This window comes from Drosophila navojoa, chromosome X (assembly GCF_054131105.1).
Source record: "Drosophila navojoa isolate 15081-1374.11 chromosome X, UAZ_NAV_1.0, whole genome shotgun sequence".
NCBI lineage: Eukaryota > Metazoa > Arthropoda > Insecta > Diptera > Drosophilidae > Drosophila > Drosophila navojoa.
This window is the reverse complement of record NC_142895.1, coordinates 13,020,394-13,038,731: the sequence shown is the minus strand read 5'-3', so window position 1 is coordinate 13,038,731 and position 18,338 is coordinate 13,020,394. Positions and strand designations below refer to the sequence as shown.

Here is an 18,338-nt window from a genome sequence, read left to right as displayed (position 1 = left end):
CAAGTACTGCTTCCCGACAAACTGCGATCATAACTAAGCAGAGCTCAAATTGAACAGCAGCGATCAGTGATCATGCGCAATGTTTGATATCCAAACTAACTGCAACTAGTTAGGGGCGTATTCGGTTTAGCAAGTGATCTCGGTGCAGAGCAGAGCAGAGCAGAGATCATTGCGATCGGCATGATCAGCATAGTGGCATCTCGCTCGGCACTTCGGGTCGGACGCGTGGAGTAAAACATCAATTGGATTGTAAAGACCGAGAGAGAGACTTGAAAGGCAGAGCCGACCGTTGCCGGCAACGCCGTCCAGGCAACTTATCATGTCCAAATTAAGCTCAATACCAAATAAACAAGTCGTACGAACCGAGTCACGCTCTTCCTCTTCTTTTGTGTGTGTGTTTTTTCCCCCTGTTTTATCCTTTTCTGGCCGTAAGGCCCGGGTTGCTTTTCCCCCTCTCTCTCCCTCTCTTGTTTGAGTAGTGTTTTTTTTTTTTTTTTAATTCCCCTGCGTCTCGATAATGCCAACTCTATTTGCATTGGGCGCGGCAATGCGCCGAGTCCAGCAACGAGTCGCAGTCGCAGCCGGAGATGGCGTTGGAGTTGGAGCTGGAGCTGCAAGAGTCAGCTTTGCATTCGCCTTTGTTTGAATTAATCGAAGTGATATTTTGCTTGTCCCGAAATAATTTATCCTATGCATGAGGCCCCGATATCGGGCCGCTGCGCCTGCAGCTGCTGGGCCTTTATTGGTTTTTCTCCTCTGCGGTCTGTAGAGCGCGCGCGCCGAAAGCCGCTCAGAAATATAAATATTCCCCATATGGAGCCCATTGATACATTTTGACATGAGTTGTGGCCTAAGCGCGCGTTAATAACCGCAATTTATGCGATTTTGAAGACGGCGCCAAAAACACAAAAGCGAAAACTCAAGTGAGCTCAAAATTACTCCGATAAACCTGATCAGAACGAAGGCGTAATGCTCTGAGAATGTAGTTTAAGATAGAGAGTGATGTATTTCCTATTTTCTATATATTCTATATATGTCCTAATAGCTATATGCGAATCTGATGGGCATAGCTAGTTATATAACTGAGTTCACATAGGCGGCTGCTTAGAGGTATAGAGGTATATAGATATAGATATAGCCTATATAAACTCAGTTTTATTTGATATGGGCATGGCTAATGCATAGATAGTCTTATAAGCAAAGTTATGTTGTCTCTTAATTCTTATATCAAGACTTATTGATATGGTATACATTGTTCCTGTTACACGTGCTCAGTGATATTTCAATATGACCCGCTTCATGCCTATTAAAAAACGATAAAACAGAGTTAAATTGATTTCTTTTCAATATCAATTTGGAATGGCATGCACATACATACATATATTGAGATATAGAGAGATATATGTGCATGTGTCATTATATTATAGATTTTAAAGACTTTATATTGAATTCACTAATCATCAGATCATTAAAATTCGAAAGCACCTAATAGTGGTACTACCTACATAAGATGGGCTAAGGCACCGCATGCCATAGATGCAATCGATGGATTATAAAAGGTGGATAGCAGAAGCAGAAGAAGAAGTTAAAGGAGAGGACTGCAGACTATCGCAACGATGCTTGAAGAGAAGTCTCTGACCTTGCCCAACTAACTAAAGTACTCTCTAGAACTAGTCAAAACTCAATAAAATGGCAAGCATTATACGATATGCCAATAGCAAAATGGGATCAATAAATGGATGGCCCGACTGAAATAGAGTTATCGAAAATAGAATCACTCTTGCCTGCCAGAGCACTTCAGATATGAACTAAATTTAGGGATAATATTTAGACTTTGTTTTTGGCTCTGTTAAAGAGTTGACAGTTCGTGTTGTTGTTGTTGCAATGCTCAATTTCATGGCCATTTGCGCCACACGGCGTTGCATGCAGCTGTCTGTCGCGAGTTCGTTGCCTAAGTCTTTCGTTGCGTGCGTGTTTCAGGCAAAGTGAGGGTAGATGAGAGGGGTTGGGCGGATCTGCCGCACATTTAACAAGATTCGCATAAAATTACAAAACTGACATAATTCAAGATAGCTGCCCGAGCAGCTCTCACAAAATTATCTCATTCGGAGCTGAAGTCGGCATTGAGGACCGGCTAGCCGTCGCCTAAATGGCCTGCTAATGGCCTAAAGTGTACTTGGCGATAATATTTAGCACATAACGCATCACTCCTCGAGCCTGAACAGTTTGTCTTGGGCCAGTTCATGTTGTTGTTGTTGGCTGCTTTTTCGTTTGACAGTTCGTGTGGTTTCTCAGATCTCACATCTCGTAGGTGCATAAAATCTTTGATATTACGACTGTTGGCAGTCGAAATCAATTTACATGCATTCAATTACAAATTGTGAGCCATTTCTGGAAACAGCGACAAGACAACGAGCAAGAGAGAGAGAGAGAGAGAGAGAGAGAGAGAGAGAGAGGGAGAGCGAAAAGGAGAAAAACTTTAGGCAGACTGAAGCAGGAAGGCAACATATGCAGACTTAGCTTATAGCTATGTGGAAAATACAGATTACAGACAGACATATGCATATACATATATACATAGGCTACACATATATACAACTAACTGAACTATTGACTTGATATACTGAATTCCTAACGAATCGAATTGAGAACAAACCAAAGTCAATCACTTTATAGAGGGCATTTCCTTCATTTGAGCATTTGAGCATGCCCACTCTGCTGTCTGGCCTTAAACAGGGTATCCCGAGTCAGCTTTCGCAGTGCAACACTGAAACCGGGCAATCAGTTTATAAAGTTTATGGGCCAACTGCCAACTGCCAAGTGCCAACTGCTTGTAACGGCGCGTTTTTACGACCCAATAGAGCGACCAGACCCCAAGCCACACCCTCGACACCGCCCGCACCCCCCCGACCAACGCTGCTTAATCGCCTATGGAGATCTGCGACAAGTTTTGTAGCGCTGTTAAACGTTTGCATGATTTTGATTTTGATTTTGATTTTAATGATACGACGCGACTTGGCCGCGACTTGCGATGCGGACTTAGAGACTGCAGTGGCGTCGGGAGTGGAGTGTGGAGTGGGGGCTTGCAGCACATCCTAATTAGCGCCCCGACTGCGGTGGCCATCAAAATAAACACTTTTAGAATACGAGCGGAGACATGTTTTTATAGTCATAAATTCGTTGGGTTTATGTTGGGAAATCTCCGATCTGGCATTGAGATTATGGCTGGGCATTCCGCTCGCTCTCCCTGTCTCTCTCTCTCTCTCTCTGTCATGCCGTTTGGCATCTCATCTTGATGGATATGCGAGAGGAGTGGAGCAGACGACGTCTTTTAATTGAATAAACAAATACTTGGAGCTCCTTTTAATCAGCGAGGATAACGCCCAAAGTGCTTCAAGAGCTGGCCATAATAGCATATTCATGTTTATGGCCAGCTTCCAGCTTAATGACAATGTCTTTCACTCTCTCTCTCTCTCTCTCTCTCTCTTTGTCTCTCCCTTACTCTGTTCCCTGTTCTGTTGTGGCGCCTTAACAAGCAGCTAATGGCTAATGGCTCATCCATGCCATGTCGCACGATCCTCGAGCTAAATTATCACACGATTCATTCCAAATTGAATGGCGCTGGAGGGGTGCGGAGAGAACGGTCGGGGTAGAGGCATTGCATTAATAAGCCACAGCTTTGCGGAGGCTGTCGTCGATTTCTCTGCCATAATTTAAATACAGGATGAGATAAGCCAAAAGAGACTCTGATGTGGAGAGGGCGATGGGGAGAGGTAGAGAGGGGCTACCTCTCTCATATACTATTTGGGTAGAGTCAAGCTCCACTTAAGCTGCTAATTACCATTGCAAAAACCTCTAAAGAGCTGTACCTAGTGAGGGTAATGCTACTCTAGAGCGACAGCTATAGCTACAGCTATATTTATCGATAGCCTGTATCGATAAAAGTAGGCCATTAGAATTCATATTTGCTTTCTCTAAGATAAAATCATATGTTATAGACTTATATAGCTAAAATTTACCGGGTGACTACGTATATTCCACATGTGTATATCCAAAGCGACAGCTCTATGATTAATCGATAACATGTATCGATAAAAGTGGGCCATTTGAATTCCTATTCGCTTTCCATAAGATATCATATAATATAGACTTACATAGCTAAATTTTACCTGGTAATTACGTATATTCCACAAATGATTGACCGATAACATGTATCGATAAAAGTAGATCATTAGAATTCATATTTGCTTTCTATAAAATAATATCATATGTTATAGACTTATATAGCTAAAATTTACCTGGTGACTACGTATATTCCACATGTGCATATCCAAAGCGACAGCTCTATGATTTATCGATAACATGTATCGATAAAAGTAGGCCATTTGAATTCCAATTTGCTTTCCATAAGATATCATATAATATAGACTTATATAGCTAAAATTTACCAGGTGATTACGTATATTCCACATATCATTGATCGATAACATGTATCGATAAAAGTAGTCCACTTGAATTCCTATTTGCTTACCATAAGATTAAATCATATGATATAGACTTATATAGCTAAAGTATACCTGGTAATTACGTATATTCCACATATGTATATCCAAAGCGACAGCTCTATGATTAATCGATAACATGTATTGATAAAAGTAGGCCATTTGAATTCCAATTTGCTTTCCTTAAGATAAAATCATATGATATAGACCTATAGCTTAAAATATAGCTAAAATTTACCTGGAAATTATATTATTTACCATTTTTGGTCTCTTAACCTGTATCGATATTTGGCTTATCTCCTCTGCCGCGCAACGCCGGGTAATTGTGGCCGATGACACGCTAAAGAATCCCAAGTGGTTTCAATTGATGTCATGTGGCCTAAAGGCGAATTAATCAAATGGCATGGAAAGAGAGGCAGCCAACGAGAGAGAGAGAGAGAGAGAGAGAGAGAGAGAGAGAGCGAGACAGGCAGTGATACAAAGCCTAATGGTCATAATGAATGGATAATGGCTAAGGAGCTGCATTAACTACATGCCAAGCAGCAGCAGCAGCAGGAACGAGTCGATGCGGCTGAGGATGAGGATGAGGCGCGTTGATATTTGCACAGAGCCAAACAATATATAAATTAAGGTAACTGCATGGGTGCCCCAACTGGAGGCAGGCCAGCAGCAACAGCAACAGCCACGGCAACTGTTGCAACTGCTTGCTGTGGCATCTACTTAATTTCAAGTTGTCCGCGGAAAAACTTAAGCATATTTAACCGCATGTCGTTGCACACACAGACACATATGTGTGTGTTTGTGTGTGTGTGTGCCCCACAGTTGGTGGGATGGGGAGCTGCTCCGCAACTGTGGATAATTCTCAGCTGAAACCTGGCACTGATTTGAATGTCTGAACATGTCCAAAAAGATGCTGTGACTCTTGTTGCCGTTGTTGTTGCTGTTGTCGTTGTTGTTGTTGTTGCATGCCCCACGCTCACGCATATTCCGCATATGCAGACAACGCGCGACGGGATGCAGGCGCCACTTGGCCAGCAGACAGGGCAGACAGGTAAATGCTAATGCCAATGCCCTCGACTGCCTGTCGCTCTGCCTCTGCAACCGGCTGACCTTTGCACATGCCACAGCCGAGGCGGGCGGCAGCGCGCTCAATGCGGCCAACGTACAGCGTTCAGGTCAAATGTCGCCAGCTGTTTGGCCTCTTTGGCCAGAGCGCCAGCTTGCTCAGCTCGTGTCGCCTCGCCCTCCCCTCCTGCTGCCCTGCTGCCCCCCTCTCCTGCATCTCATCTCAGCTGAGCTCAGCTCGTTCACAATCTTGATCTTCATCTGTTGCTGGGCTGCTGCTGTCAGCGTTGCCATCATATCGAATGACAAACTCGACTGCACAATGAAACGCAATGCGTGCTGGCAGCTCGGCAGATTATCAGAGCTCGGCCAGCTCAATTGGAAAATGATCGATGATCGTACGAGTGTCTGTCTCTCTCTCTCTCTCTTTCTCTCTGTCTGTCTGTGTGCGTGTGTGTGTGCCTTTGAAATGGGTTCACCATCTACTGACATTGAGAGCACCAACTCCAGCCGATGCGATATTGTCAATAAGTCGGATTTTAGGTGGCATTTCGAGCGCTGCCCTAATTAAGGTTCGCTTCTGTTCAAGTTCAATCGTCGTCTTCGTCTTCTTCGGCTTCATCTCTTCCCATGTGCAGCATGCGATTCCATTGAATTTCTACCTTGTTGAGTGCCCCAAGTGGAGATTAGAGCTGAGAGCAAGTCTAAGAGGATATATATAGAGAGGTTATAGATAGATACATGTAGGGTATAGATAGCATATGGATAGACGGAGAAAGAGGGAAGGGCAGAGAGGTAGCAATGGCAATTGGAGTGACCTTCAGTTAGCCAATTGGTTAACATCCTTTGTAGCTCTACGAAATCCTTCAAGTCTGCTATCCTAGTGCTAAGATTGACAAGACCTACAGCTGAGCTTTAGTTAATCTTCTCTGTCTGATCTTCCGACAGTCTGTCTGTCCGTCTATCCTATCCGTCAGCTCGCTCTGCCGTTTATCCGTTGGTCCGTCTATTCGATCATCCGCCAGCCTGTCCACCTGTGGTCTATCCGATCGTACCACAGACTGCCGTGTGTCTCTCAACCAATCCTGTCCGTCAACCAATCCGCCAGTCTAGTCCTTCGTCCGTTCATTCATTCGCCTTTCCGTTAGTTCATACATGCGCCAGTCTGTCCACCTGTAGTGTCCGTCCGCTCGTTCGTGCGTCTGCCTACATGTCTTTTTCGATCTGCTAAATTATGTTAGCTAGAGACTTGAGACTTTTACACGCTGGCCCATCAATAGCACGCGCATATTAAATTTCATTCCAATAATCGATGCATTTGATCTCTGTCTACAATATCGAATAGAAGCCCATATCAAACTTTAGTTATGTGAGCTCAGCTTGTCAATTTATGAGTGAAGTAAATTTGGTATTGAGATTTTATTCAGATATCGAAAAATGATGAGTACTCCTGCTATGAAGTAAATTCCTAACGCCACTCCTTCCCCTGGGATGGAGAAAAGCAGTGGAGGGGTATCTGCTAGTCGGCTACTCCCCACTGGAGCAAGCTGACTTTTTCTGTTTATATTTTTAATAGTTCTGTATCATAATTTAACTTTGGCTAAGCTTTGGGTCTATTTAGTCTCTTTTGCTTATCTTTCCTCGACTTGGAGATCTACAAAATCAGGAGAAGTTATCAGATATTAAGCAGTTAAGTAAATAATTCGTTTAACTAAAACACAAATGAACATGTCCACGTTGCAAGTGTCAACACAAAGAAGTCCAATCGAAGAAGAAGAAGAAGAAACGAGTAGGATGTCAACGACTGCGTAATACCTCTTCACATAGGGTTAGCCCGAGAGTGGCTCAGCTGCAAATCTAATGCCTCGAGATACGCCTTGGTAGATCTGCAGCAGAAGTCGACGTTAAAGCTCTTGTCAAATTTTGAGGTTTTTTTACTAGAAACTCTATGGGAAGGATTTTCGATTTGACAAGAAATCAAAAATTGCCTGAAACTAATAAAACCCTTTTCATTCAGTTAGTGAGCGAGTATAACAAGAGCTGAACTTAGCTGCTAAAGAGAGAGGAGCGAGAGCAGGAGCAGGAGCAGCAGGAGCAGGAGCAGAAGCACCGGCAGCAGCTTGTTGTTGTGGACATGTTGCAGCTGCTGCTGTTGCTGTTGCGATTGCAATCTCTCTCTGTCTGTGTGTCTCTGTCTCTCGCTTTGTGTGTCTCGCTCCCGCTATGTCGCTTGCTTAATTTTCCGCCATTTGCTCATTTTGGCCTGGCCAGAACCATAAAGCGTATGTGCCACGGCGCAGGAGCAGCAGCAGCAGCAGGAGCAGGAGCTCATCATTGCAGATCTTCTGCTGCTGATAAGCAGCAACTGCCGCGAATGAAGTCGTCCCATCAACCAGGGGTAACACACACACACACACACACACTCATGCACACACTGGCATACAACATACACAATTTAATTAAACGCAACGACTACCGTGCAGCCTCCACTTAGCGGCCAATGATCCGGTCAATGGGATCGGGAGAGGGCTGCGTGACTCGCATAAATCGCCCAGCATCAATGGCTGCTTTATCTTATCCGAGAGATAGAGTTTGGAGCGCGACGACCTTGAGAGAGGAAGACGAAGACAACGAGCAGAAGTTGCAGGCCTGGCCTAATGAAGATCTTTTGTGTCTGGCTGCATAATTCATTTCCAATTTATATGCCATAAAGGCCGATAATGGACGCAATTAAGTTCGTGTCCCTTTGATAATTTTCCACATTTACGCGGCCATTAAAGCGATTCCCAGCGCATTTCTCTTGCACATTATCAGCCAACGGCTCATTTCCATTTTCAGCTCCAGCTCCAGCTCCGACACCGACCGACTCCTGCCCCCATCCTCCGTCTCCTGCCAAGTCGCCGCTTATCGTCAGGGCAAAGAAAAATGATAGACGCATGTGGCAAGCGTAGTCTAGAGCCAACTTAGGGTGCTCCGGCACCGAGTCGGGTCTGAGGTGTTAATTAGCTTTATCTTAATGCAGGTTCCGGCACACAGTTCTTAACTGAATTATACATAATAATTTGTTTGCCACTCTCTTAAAGTGGAACTTAATGTTGCCAGACTCTGCGCATTAAAAGCTAGATATGACACCAGCTAGCCAAACCCCTGCGCTCCCCCTCTGTCGCTCTGCCCGCCTGCCTTCCTCGCCCCTCTCTCTCGCTCTCTCTCTCTCTCTCTCTCTCTACGCCCACTCTCTGACTGGCAGCTCGTGTTAAGCGTCCATTAATCACATTAGATGTGCATTAATGGGCATACGAAAAAAAAAGAAAATTATGTTATATATAAAGAAGTTATACGGAACTTGAGAGGATATCTTGGCTATGCAGCATGGCATCGATTTTGACCACATTTATACTAAACTCTACATATTTTTTATTTCTAAGCTTAAAGTATATAAGTCAAAGGGGTAACTAGCACCCTTAAATATTTCTATATACAATTGCAGCAAAAGCACACTAATAGATTTATATAATACTTAGAGCATTACGATTTAAAAATTTGAAAGATTTGGTAATAAACTAAAAATATAACATATTGTATATGATTATTATTAATATTATATATTATTATTATGTATATGTAATTCACTATATGTACCCATATAACAAATTAAGAGATTTAGTAACACAATTAACTATACAAAGACTTTTACTATACAATGTTATGTCAGTTTTTTAATAAGAAGAATCAAAGGAAATTGTGTTAAAAAATTGTGAAATCCTCTTTCTGTGTAAGCAATGTTAATTGCATTAAAGAAATGTATTGTTTAATAATTATCATATATAATACACTATGTATATACGCACACATACACACATACATATACATAAGTATATTGTAGATATAAATATAATATCAAGTAACATAATCTATGCCAACTAAACTTGAATAACTTCCTCGTCACTTTCTAAGCTGGCAATAACAAGTTATAAATAACAGCGCAATTAGTTTCCTAAGAATTGTTCTTTAACATCAGAGTGTAACTAGTATAATTACAGTTGCAGCTCATTTGATATGTTCACTATGCTAAGAGAATTTGCTTTTGTATTTACGCTGCGAGATTCGCGCGCAGACAGCTTAACATAAATCACGCATGTTAATGGCCACTGTTGGAGCGCTGTTTATGTTATTTATTTAACTGTAATGCGAATAGCAGTCAACAACTACTTTTACAATGCCTGCCTGCAATGCGCGCGGTCCACAAAGAATGAAGAGCAACGAAAGAACAAGAGAGAGGGAGTGAGAAAAGAACTACACCCACAGGCCAACCCCAAGTGTGGACAATAACAACAACGCTGGGCTCTGTGTATTGGTGCTTATCTGTGTGAGCGCCGCATATGCCGGCTGCCTCTCTCTTGCGCTTGCTCTCTCGCTCTGCCACTCTCTATGTGCTTGTGTGAGCGCAAAAAAGAGGCGGAGCTAAACGCCGGCGACGACTGCGACGGCGGAAGCAACAGAAACAAATGGAACTGATGGGTTATAGAAGGGAATGCATTTACGGGGTGGTTGTGGCTGCAAAGAGTGAAAGTAGAATTGCAGAAGTTCATAAGCTAAAGCTAACAGTCAGGCGCTCTCTCGGCAGCTCGCTCTCGCGCTCCCAATGCAGTGTGGTCGCCATTATAGCGTTTTATTAAACAAACAAACAATCAAAAGAGCATTAAACAAACACAAGAAACCAGCACAAAAGCAATCGTACTCACACCCACATACACGCAAGCACACACACACTGGCTCGCGCCGACAGAGCTGTTGCTCAGCCATTACGCATGCTCTCGCTGCTTCAGGTGTGGTTAGAGAGTGAGAGAGCGCGCCAGAGCGAGATGGAGTGTGGTAGGCAAAAGCCAAACGGGATATGCCAGGGCTATCGCTGTTTCGCTCGCACTCGCACTCGCACTCGCTGCTGCTGCTGCTACCAGTGCTGCTACTCATTGGGGAGTTCGATGAGATGGAGACTGGGCAGCGCTGCGACGGCGACTGCGGCCGCGACCGCGACTGCGACTGCTGTGGCTGCCAAAGATACTTTTCTTGCGGCGTGCACGCCATACGAAATCAGTCAATGTCTTGGAGTTGATGGCGCGAGTACACGCGACACGAGTTGAGTGCGACTGTGACTGTGACTGCGACCGTGACTGCGACTGCGACTGCGACGCGTGCGAAACTCAATGCAAAACAGTGACTTGAATTGTGGTGAAAACGCGACAGTAACGAAACGCCGCCGCCAGCGTTCGCAACGTTCCACACATCCAAACAATTGCATTTTGTTATCAATTTTTTTGTGTGCTGTGCCTAAGAGAATCAAACAAATTGGATAAGCGATAAGTGAATTAACAGCAAATGCTAAAGCCATGCTAAAACTGTTCTCAAACAGGCTAAGATATCTCTAAACAACAGTTCCTAATACAAATACTCATACGGATCATACATATATATGCGGATATATACTCGTGCATATATATCCAGTGAGAGTTAAGAGTAAGCATCACGACGTCGTCGCCCGGGTCAATAATGCTGGTGCCGTCGGACATGATCGCGGCACAGTCCAAGATGGTTTATCAAATGAACAAATATTGCGCGGATCGGGTGCAGGTGCGCAAGGCGCAGATACACAAGCAGATCCAGGAGGTATGCCGCATCGTCCAGGACGTCCTCAAGGAGGTGGAGGTGCAGGAGCCGCGCTTCATCTCATCGCTGAACGACTACAACGGCCGATTCGAGGGCCTGGAAGTGATCTCACCCACAGAGTTCGAAATCATCATCTACCTCAACCAGATGGGCGTCCTCAACTTTGTGGACGACGGCACTCTGCCCGGCTGTGCGGTGCTGAAGCTGAGCGACGGACGCAAACGCTCCATGTCGCTGTGGGTGGAGTTCATCACAGCGTCCGGCTATCTGTCGGCGCGCAAGATACGCTCCAGATTCCAGACGCTGGTGGCGCAGGCGTGCGATAAGTGCGCCTATCGCGACATTGTCAAAATGATCGCCGACACCACCGAGGTGAAGCTGCGGATCAGGGAGCGGATCATTGTCCAAATTACGCCCGCCTTCAAGTGCGCCGGCCTCTGGCCGCGATCGGCGTCGCACTGGCCGCTGCCCGGCATACCCTGGCCGCATCCCAACATTGTAGCAGAGGTTAAGACTGAGGGCTTCGATATGCTTTCCAAGGAGTGCATCGCACTCCAGGGCAAGAACTCCGCCATGGAGGGCGATGCCTGGGTGCTCAGCTTTACGGACGCCGAGAATCGGCTATTGCAAGGTGAGTGCTCGAGGAATACAAACGAAATCGAATTGCCGTCGGCATGTAAAGCACATTGAAAGCTTACCTAGACAGCAAAGATGCTTGGCATGGGAGTTTCATTAGTCAATGGATTACTACATATAATACATATATTATATATATATATGTACCATGTGTATAAGCATTTCACTCGTTATAAGGGAGATCTAATATGCGCAATGGATACAAATTAGAATATAGTCCGATAGGTAAACCCATGTATATATATATGGGTATTTCAATGTGTTCTGTGAAGTCTATAGTGTAGTATTATGTATAGCTTTATATACTATAAATGGCAACACGTTCAGTTATCACATGCATAGATACTTGAAGTAGTTCACATATACATATGGGAGTAAGTATTGGAGGGTTATTAGTTTTAAAAGTATGGTTTTCATATCTTATAGATAACATTATTAGTAAATGTATATATTTTTTATATCGCATAATGAAATAGTTCATATGTAGAAAAAAATCTCATATAGAAAATCTTATATTATTAATAACATTGTCAGTAAAAGTATAAAGTATTTTTAAAGTACATACATATACGATAGTCTAATACATTGAGTTGCCTACAGACTTCAGATATAGAATTTTAATAGATTAATGATAGATTTTGAAAATTATTCAGATAATATTGTTATAGAGCTGAACATAAATGGAATAGCTGTACCAAAAGTATTTAAAACTTATATTTGTCTTGATCCCCAACTACAACAATAATTTGATTCAATTATCAAACAATAATAATTGTTTCCTGATTCCCATTTCTGCCTTTGAGCTTTACTCGAAGTTGATTATATTTCGGTTTTTGATTTTGTTTCATAAAAATAAAACGAATTTAACTAGGAAAAATGTAACTCTCAACCAAGTCTCCTCTTCTTCTTCTTATCTTACAAACATACTGGAATATAAATATGACTTCCAAAAGTAAAAAAAATAATAATAAACAATCAAACAAAAACGTCTCAAACCGAGTTAAAAAAAAAAAAAAAGTAACAATAAATGTTATCCGATAGTAAATTTCAAATGCCTGGCTACCTGGCTGCTCTCTCACCAGCCCCAGCCCCACCAGCAGCTAGGTAGCTCCCCGTCAATGTGTTTACAATCGGCGACACACTTAAATTTAATTGATTTATTTCGAACAAATCAGCGACTGTAGTTTTCATATAATTGCTTGTAAATCAAATCGGCTATCAAGATATACATATGTACATATATGTGTGTGTGTGTGTGTGTGTTTGTTGATGTGAGTGCTGCTACGGCTAGCGACAAGATCCACTCGATAAGCTGGACTCTCATCAAAGTGCATTCGATTAGCTCTGATCGCCGAGCTCGCTTCGGTTCACGTGATCAACGTGAACATCTTGCGATAGATTTGTGGACTCGTCTAACGGCTTTCCTTGACATGATCAGATTGAAGTCTGTGCATATCTCCGCTGATCGTGGTAGAGATGTTGCTTTTAAAGACCAGTTAGTAGCTTAATTGATCATAAACGAAGGTAGTTAAAGTCTTTACAGGCGCTTCACTGCTCAGAGATCGGTTAACACTTGCCTAATCTAATCATCGCAGCAATTAAAAAGATTTAGTTAGGTGCGAGACTATTGATCGTCATGAGACACGGCTCTAAGTATCTATGGAGCTATAAAAAAAAATGCCAGCTACTTAGTAATATAGACGAAATGGACGACGATCAGTTTGTGTTTCAATTCAGTTTATCGATTCTCAATCAATTTCCTTTAAGTTGGACTACGAACGGTGGAGCAAAACGCATCCGTTTATCGAAGCGCGATAAGCAATGAGATATGGCCTCCATGATGGGCAGCGATCATAAATCTGTGTGTGGACTGGGCCCGAGCACTATTTATTGGATGAGCCACCTTTGGCCGCCTTTCCGGCTGATGTCTCCACGCGCACAAATCCACGCTGATCTGAGTCAGATAAACGAAGTTCGGCTGAATGTGTCGGGCAGGCGACGCTATGAGCATCGGTATAAGGCGGCAGAGAAACGGGTTTGCGGCTCGATATCAACAAATGCCAACAGTGAACGAGCCATAAATAAATTTCTAAACGATTTTATAAATATTTTAAATCTCGGCGATTAGATAAAGTCAACAAATAAATAAAAACAACGGTGCGCCGGCCCCGTCTCAAGAAGCCAGCCAAACAAAATACAAATACAAATAAAAAGCTAAAACAAAAACAAAAAAAAAAAAACCTTTAAAGCCACCAGAGACGACAAAGCGAAAACAAAAACAAAACTAAAAAAGAAGAAGCGAAATCAAATATGAAAGAAGATAAAAACTTAGCCAGAGACCCAAATCGAAATCAAATCTCAAGCCCTCACATTTGATTTTATGCGCCCTCTCGGCGATCTCACTCGATCAGCGATGTTCGGGTCTTCGCCTCTTGGTATCTTGGATGCTAGTCGAGCGACTTGACATTTAATTTAATGCTGGCTGTCGCATAATAATTGCTTGTTTCTTCTTTGGCAGGCAGCGGTCGTGCCCCTCAATGTGACTGTATCTATTACAATATCGTTATCGCCTATCGTCTATCGATTACGCTCGCTGTCACACTTATCAGATCTCCATTGTCGCATTCGATGCGTCTTTGTTTTATTCATGCTTTGATCAGTCTGCGCATTATTTCTATGGTATATTAATGAAGCGCTGATCTATTAGTATTCAATATTATTCAATTGTATATCGTTATCGTGTACCGCTTGCTCCTAATCTTATAGATACGTGCGAACATATCTGATTTTTGCTTATTTTTCGTTGTATTTTTTTTCGCAATATCTATATTGTTGTCGGTTATCGACTATAATGAAATTTGTCTTATCAGCTTCATTATTTTGCATTAATTAAAGTTCTTTTTTTCTCGTATTTAACAAGAAATTAATGTGAATTATTTATGCATCGATTGTTTTCCATATCAATTTTATGCAAACTTTTATCGTTATCGTCCTTTGTTTTTTCCCTCTATTTGTAAATAGTTATTGTTATCGATAATCGTACATTGTTAGGGCTATTCGCACTCATTTTCTAGGCGAAGTTCACTTAATCTTGTGGTCAACCAATCTTTGGAAATCAAATCGATTGTGAATTGAACTCGCTATTATCGGTTATCGATAACTTTCACCTTGGGTTAGTGTTTGCCTATTCGAATAGAGTCCAGAGTAATTCAAATTGGCCATAAACATATTTGTTTTTGTATAATAAGTTTGAGCGGAACTCTACTATAAAATTTCAAGTACGCCCAGCTATGGAGCAAACATACTATTTTGGTCACAGTTAGCGTGTAGTGCCCATGGTTAGACATCATATCAACGTACCCAATATACGATTATCGTGCACCGTTTGAGATTAGTAATTTTGACACTCGAAGTCCATGATTTATGTGCTGTTCGACGTCTGAACCGTTGTGTGGGTTGATCAATCAAAATCGGTTCACAAAATATCCAAAGACCCGAACCTGGTGCCGTCCAGTGAACTGATTGTTTTTGGGGGCCTTTCCTACGATATAAGTAGTGTCAATTATCAGCAAATTAAAGACAAATTTTGAGCGAAACCGATTAGTCAGCACAGTTATCAAATTTCGTAAAATGTTTTCCTACATTTCACACTTTTTCGACACTTGAGTGCCATTCAAATGACTAATTGGGCATGAGCATGGTCGAAATAATCAATGACAAACAATATCTACACTTGGGGTATTATGAAATAGTACAAACAATATTTATAGAAAACCATTTCGATTATCAATTCAAACTTACTTCGCGCTGCGATTCAATTTATGGCTAGGTGGCAACGCTCACTTATATCTAAATGTCAAAAACGTGACTGCTTGTTACATTTTATGTGACAGAGACAAAGTTAAAAAGAAAACTTGGATGCAGCCATAAAATATCATTTGACAGACAGATAAAGTGCATGTTAAATATGAAAGGTGAAGAAAGAAATTGATATAAGATAGAATATTTATGTCTATATGGTACATAACAGTTTAAAGCGTAACATGAAGTTAATGTGAGTGTTAAAGTGGAAGACAAATAATATACAAATACATGTATCGTATACAGCTAAGAATATTTTGACTAGAACTTAAGCCGTATGAATGGCAGAATAAATTTCTGCTTAAAAACAATTAGATTAGATTATATATTCACTATATAGCTTGAGCTCGCTCTCTCTCTTTCTCTATCTCTCTCTAGTTCCCTCTCTCTTTACCTGCATAGTTCGATATCTTACTTAAAATATTCTATAGATTTTCATTGATTATACTTATTTCAATGATATTTCTCAACATTTCAGGTGCCAGTCGCCGTCGCTGCCTTAGCATATTGAAAACTTTACGTGATCGTCATCTGGATCTGCCCGGCAATCCCGTAACGTCGTACCATCTGAAAACGTTGCTGCTCTACGAATGCGAGAAGCATCCAAGGGAAATGGAGTGGGAGGAGAACTGCATTGCCGATCGAATCAATGGGATATTCCTGCAGCTGATATCCTGCCTGCAGTGCCGTCGCTGTCCCCACTATTTCCTGCCCAACATGGATCTCTTCAAGGGCAAGTCTCCGGGCGCCCTCGAGAATGCTGCGAAGCAGGTCTGGCGCCTGACCCGCATCATGCTCACCAATGTGCGCTGCCTGGAGGAGCTGTAGGGCTCTAGCCAAGATCTTTGTGAGATGATCGTAACATTGAAATTTCCCTCTTTCGTGCATATTTGGATTATTCTTTAGTTTTTCACTTCTCTTTCAATGCTCAGTTTATTTCTATAATAATAATGATTATTATTTTTTTGTTTTTTGTTGGGAAATGAGCTAAAAAAAAGAACACACACACACACACAAAAGGCGCATCGCTGGATGGCCCAAGTACACACAATTTAGTTGGTAGTTAAACGGGGGCTAGGGCTTAGATGGGGGCTAACGCTCATAATTGGAAAAAATTTTAACCCAAATACTATTTGATATTTTCATAGAATATTAAGTTGTTTAGTTCTTAGGTGCTTTCGAAAAGTATACGCCGCTTAAAGAGTTTCCTATATTTAATTGAGCCTATACATATATATACATGTATACCTACATAGATCATATATAATACAAATAATAAAAGCAAGAAATACGCACAAACCCAAGTACTTATATCAACTATATATATATATATATAGTCTATAGTTCTTTTTTTTTTCTGCATAAACATTTTGCCAGGCGGCAAATAAAATTAGCTAAAGGAAGTTAGTCTAAGCTAAGAGACAATTTAGTAAACAAGAGTTGAGAACAGCAGAATTATGAATATATATATATAAACCTATATATACATATATGCATAAATATATATGTATATGAATTTTTTTTTGTTTTTTTAAATTATTTATTTGTGTTTTTCGCTTTTCTTGTGAGTTTAGTCAATAAAAAAAAATTAAGTTTTTTTTTTCAACAAATCACAATTGAGTTTTACTTGTTGGTTCTTTTCAGCTGAACAGTTAACAGTCGGTTAACAGTTGACCAACTACTAACAGTGCTATAACACTACAACTTTAACAGCAAACTATAACATAACAACTAAAAAGGTGTATGTTGACAATTCTGTAATTAAGTGAATTATTTTCTACTCTAACAGCTACTTAACATAGCATGTAATAAATTTTAACAGCCAATGTCAATGTGGTGCAGCGTCTATTTCAAAGCATTAGCTGATGCTCAAATAACTCTATTCATGTCGCAATTTAACAGCCGTAATGTAGATCTGTTAAGTCACTCTTATGGCCAATAACATGACTGGGCTAACATTAACATTTGCATATTAATCAGGCGCCGCCGTGTGGGCCTGGGCGCTACTTTGATGTGCTGCGTTCGACGACGTGCGCCAATTTCGGCCATCGATATAAATTTCAATTCAATATATATTTCAATGGATGTTGCCTGGTTTTCAATTCCTCTAGGTATAGCTGTGTATGTATGTGTATATGTGTGTATGTGTACAGCTGTCAGTCAATCGGGTTCGCCTGGCGAACACGTTGCGCATTTTTAATGGCGCATTAAGAACATTTTCGCAGACTCAAACTCAACGGAATTCAATAAACTTTGCATCAATTGTCGCAAAATGATCGCCAACATGACCATAAGACATATTTCTATACATACATACGTGCATACATGCATACATATATACTTATATAAATGTATTTATATATTTATAGACATTCGTGCTGGCGGCCCACTTTGAGCCTGACTCAGCGCTGGGCCAGTCCCCGAGCTCAGGCCATCCAGCATTTGGATCACGTGTGAGCTTCGCTCTCAAGCAACAGACATAACAGTCAAATTAAATTGAATGCCGTTCATAAATTAAATTATTTCACTGTTTATTCAATCATTGATTCGTTTCATGCTTGGAATACCCCTTAAAAAGCTAAAGAGATTTGTATGTTCCAGCTAGAAACT

At 41.6% G+C, this 18,338-nt stretch overlaps 1 protein-coding gene across 1 annotated transcript; it reads left to right on the top strand.

Annotated features, from left to right (window-relative positions):
• Positions 1–10,647: 10,647 nt before the first annotated feature.
• Positions 10,648–17,330, top strand: mab-21 (nucleotidyltransferase mab-21). Its single transcript, XM_030388901.2, has 2 exons — positions 10,648–11,862; positions 16,207–17,330. The coding sequence occupies exons 1-2, from the start codon at positions 11,115–11,117 to the stop codon at positions 16,554–16,556; spliced, it is 1,098 nt and encodes a 365-aa protein (XP_030244761.1). The 5' UTR covers positions 10,648–11,114; the 3' UTR covers positions 16,557–17,330.
• The last annotated feature ends 1,008 nt before the right edge of the window (positions 17,331–18,338 follow it).

Excerpts from the sequence above, each read along its gene's own strand:
- mab-21 (XM_030388901.2), top strand. The coding sequence starts at position 11,115 with ATGCTGGTGCCGTCGGACATGATCGCGGCACAGTCCAAGATGGTTTAT. Across the intron at positions 11,863-16,206 it reads CGAGAATCGGCTATTGCAAG|GTGCCAGTCGCCGTCGCTGC; the intron begins GTGAGTGCTCGA and ends TCAACATTTCAG.